The following is a 3579-nucleotide window of genomic DNA, read 5'->3' as shown; positions in this document are numbered from 1 at the left end:
GAGGCCCTGGCCCTGGCCCGGGCCCCGGTACAGGGAAGCCTCCTTCAGCACCAGCTGGCAGCGGACAGCTCCCCACGTCGAGCACTACGCGGGCCACCCCAGGACTGCAGGTTTCAGGCGAAGGCCCCGGCAGGTGAGTGCGAGTCTTGGCGTCCTAGGGGCGGGGAGCTGGAGCCTGAGGCTGGGGCCGGGGCCTGGGATCCCAAGATCTAGTGGACAGCAAGGTTGGACGTCTGGCCGCACTTTAAGCCCTGTCAGGTTGGCATGAGCTGGGTGGAGGCGACCCTTCATTTCCAGCCAGTCCGCCTTGGCAAGGCAGGACGGCAAGTCTAGGGTCAGTCGGGTCCTGCAGACCATTACTTCGTCACGAACCCCAAATTCTTTCCCCCCTGACGCCAGGGCCCAACCGCTCAGAAGGGGCTTATGTAACCTTAGCCTGGTCCCTCGGAGCAGGGGAGCAGTGAGATGGAAAACGCCTTCGCTGTCTGCCAGTGTCTGCATGTGTCCATTGTGTTGGGCCAAGGAAAGAGCACAATGGGAGTGGCTGTCAGGGAAGATAAGTGTCACTGCGAAGAACGCAGAGAGATGGAAATAGTTGGACCATGAACTTGGTCTTATGTTTTCCTTAGGCATTTAGCGGCTGTAACCATTTTTTGGGAAAAAAAAAATTGCCCACTGGACACCAGTAGGCCCAACAATACTAACAGGGTCACGTGCTTTCACCAGGGCTTAGTGAATTACTTTCAGGTGAAACAGAAATGCTATTAAATTTTCTAGCACCAGCTATGCTCTTGTTGCCACCTCAAACCAATGGGGGGGGGGGAAGCTGAAACCCACATAGAATGCTTTAAACAGAACATATCTGATCAAACACTGTGAGACTGCTTGTTTTACGTGTTTGCCAACCCAAAATCTGCAAAACAATCAAGTTGCATTGAATGCAGTGGAATGGAATGTCAATATATAAGTCAGTAGACTAAAAACTCTGGAAAACTACCTAAGATCTATGCAGGATAAAATGGAAGGCATTATTTTATACCAAATAATTCTGGGGAGTAGCAATCCCCCCTTGGGGGGTGTTTCTGGTCTATATGAGGCTGCTGATTAATGTTTTTTTGCCTTTTCTGTGTGGGAGCACATAAATTCTGAGGGAGCATAATTTTTGCTTCTTCAGCTGCCCAACTGTGTCTCTTACATGTTTATTTCCTTATGTGTTTTATGTTCTTAGACAACTAACAGTGGTGAAAAGCTCTTAGTAGCCTGAAACCTGTCACAAACCAAGCCAGCCTGTGAGCATCCTTTTTAGAAGTGGAATTTGTCCATTTTACATTAGCTGTTAGAGTAATGCAACTGGATAGCACATGGCTCTTAGCACAGCAAATGCTGTCCATCTTGCTGCATGTTGAGTTACTGTTTGGGTTTTAGCTTGAGGGAGACTTACCCAAGCTTCAGTGCTCTCCCTCCAAGAAAAAGCTTCTACATCTGAATGGAAAAACACCTTGTTACTGGGAGCTCTCTATGTGAGGAATTTCCCATTTCTCTTTTGGAAACCAGACAGGATGCTCTGCTTGTAGTTTATCAGATGTTGCAGAGCCAAACATGAAATTTTGGAAAGATTTGGGCAGCTTAGAGGCAGATATATACTGCTCATATTTCTTTCCATTGTCTCATTTCTACTCCATCTATGCATTCTGCTTCAGGGCAGATCCATAGATTGCTATGGGTGAGGGGCACCTTGGAATCTTGCTAGATTTAGCAGTCACACAATTTCTCACCTGGCTGTGGGCAAGGCTCACACAGGGGCCTTGGTGCTAAGGTCCCGTGACTATCAGGCTTAGGAGGTAAACTAGCTCTTTGTCACCAAAGCTAAGGACTGGGGACCCTTAGGAGACAGAATTTACTTTTTCCAGCTGATATTTGGCATATCCCAGACTCTCAGCTGAGCTGCATGGTCTGTCTTTCTCTCAGTATAGGAATGGCTACTTCCTCTCACCAGAGCATCTCAGGTACCTGATACCAAATTTAGTATATTCTGTTCTGAGATGCTGCTGAACATTGTTGGAGGAAAAATCCCTGTGACATGTGCCTCTGGGCATTCAGGAAAGAGCATTGGCTCAGAAACATATTTATTTCTAGCAACACTGTAGATTTTGGATCAGTCAGAAAGCTCAAGGAGGTAGGTAGAGGGTCAGGTAAAGGGGTGATCATTTTTCTAACCCCAGAAGGGAACAAACAGGTTCTGAGGGAGTTGAATCCTGGTTCTTTCCTACTTCCATATTACATCTTGTCATCCCAGGCTGAATTAGTCTTTTCATCCTCATACTGAGATGACTTGGCTGTGTGAGGGGGTGGCCCCAGCATTTGCTGCTGAAGAGCTTAATCTGAACCCCATAAGTAGCAGTGCTACCACACCTATAGTATTGCCTCTTAGCCCATTTGGATGATAGGGAGCTTTGGCCACTGGGGTCCAAAGGAAGGGCTTTCTGTTTCTGGTTTTAGGGTCAATACATGCAGTTTTATAGACTACTTTTCTCAAGGAGTACCAGATTAGGAGAAGGCTAAACTCTGTTTCAGGTTTTACTCTCAAGCTCTATTCCCTGGTGTGGGCTGCATCCTCTTAGAGGAAGAGGTATCTTTCATTCATTCATTCATTTCTTCATTTATTTATGGAGATGTGCCTAATGTATGGTGGGGTGCACAAGTTGATGGAATTTTACCTATACATACACCCATGACACATTACCAGTTCAAGATATAACCTTATCTGTACCCCAGAAAGTGTCTTTTTAAAAATTTACTGAAGGGCTGGGGATGTGGCTCAAGCGGTAGCATGCTTGCCTGGCATGCTTGCGGCCCGAGTTTGATCCTCAGCACCACACACAAACAAAGATGTTGTGTCTGCCGAAAACTGAAAAATAAATATTAAAAAAAATTCTCTCTCTCTCTCTCTTAAAAAAAAAAAATGTACTAAAGAGCGATATAGACCAGTGGCAGTTTGTATAGTATACACCGGTCCTGTGGATTTGAATATGTTTTGACATCTGCAAATTGATCTATAGTCAATTAGCTAAGGAATGTTTACCAGCTATCAGGATCAAGCATTTCATGGAGGTTCTGGAAGGATATATGGTAACTTCTCTATCCTCTAGTACTCAGAGTCTGTTGATCAGGTAGCTCTTGAAGAGCCAAATTGTGGAAGAGCTCTGGGAGAGACTGTGGGTACCTTAGAGTCTGAGAAATGTCAAATAGGCAGTTTTCGTTGTTGTTGTTTTTTGGTCCTGGGGATTGAACTCAGGGGCACTCAACCACTGAGCCACAACCCCAGCCCTATTTTGTATTTTATTTAGAGACAGGGTCTCACTGAGTTGTTAGTGCCTCACTAAGTTGCTGAAGCGGGCTTTTAAAAAAAATTTTTATACCTTTATTTTATTTATTTTTTTGTGGTGCTGAGGATCGAGCCCAGGGCCTCACACGCACTAGGCGCAGGATCTACTGCTGAGCCACAACACTAGCCCCCTGAGGCTGGCTTTGAACTCGTGATCCTCCTGTCTCAGCCTCTTGAGCTGCTGGGATTACAGG

The 3579-nt window shown here is 46.0% G+C and overlaps 1 protein-coding gene across 1 annotated transcript in view; it reads left to right on the top strand.

The window, feature by feature from the left end:
• The window catches only part of LOC125613540 (protein bassoon-like), a 74357-nt gene that overhangs the window by 665 nt on the left and 70113 nt on the right, over window positions 1-3579 (top strand). The window contains exon 3 of the mRNA XM_048794058.1: window positions 4-133. Coding sequence (XP_048650015.1) covers window positions 4-133 — 130 coding nt within the window. The remainder of the gene's footprint in view (window positions 1-3; window positions 134-3579) is intronic.

Source organism: Marmota marmota, unplaced genomic scaffold (genome assembly GCF_001458135.2).
Source record: "Marmota marmota marmota unplaced genomic scaffold, marMar, whole genome shotgun sequence".
In the NCBI taxonomy this organism is placed as follows: Eukaryota; Metazoa; Chordata; class Mammalia; order Rodentia; family Sciuridae; genus Marmota; species Marmota marmota.
Note: the sequence above shows the minus strand (reverse complement) of the source record. Positions and strands in the feature narration are given on the sequence as shown.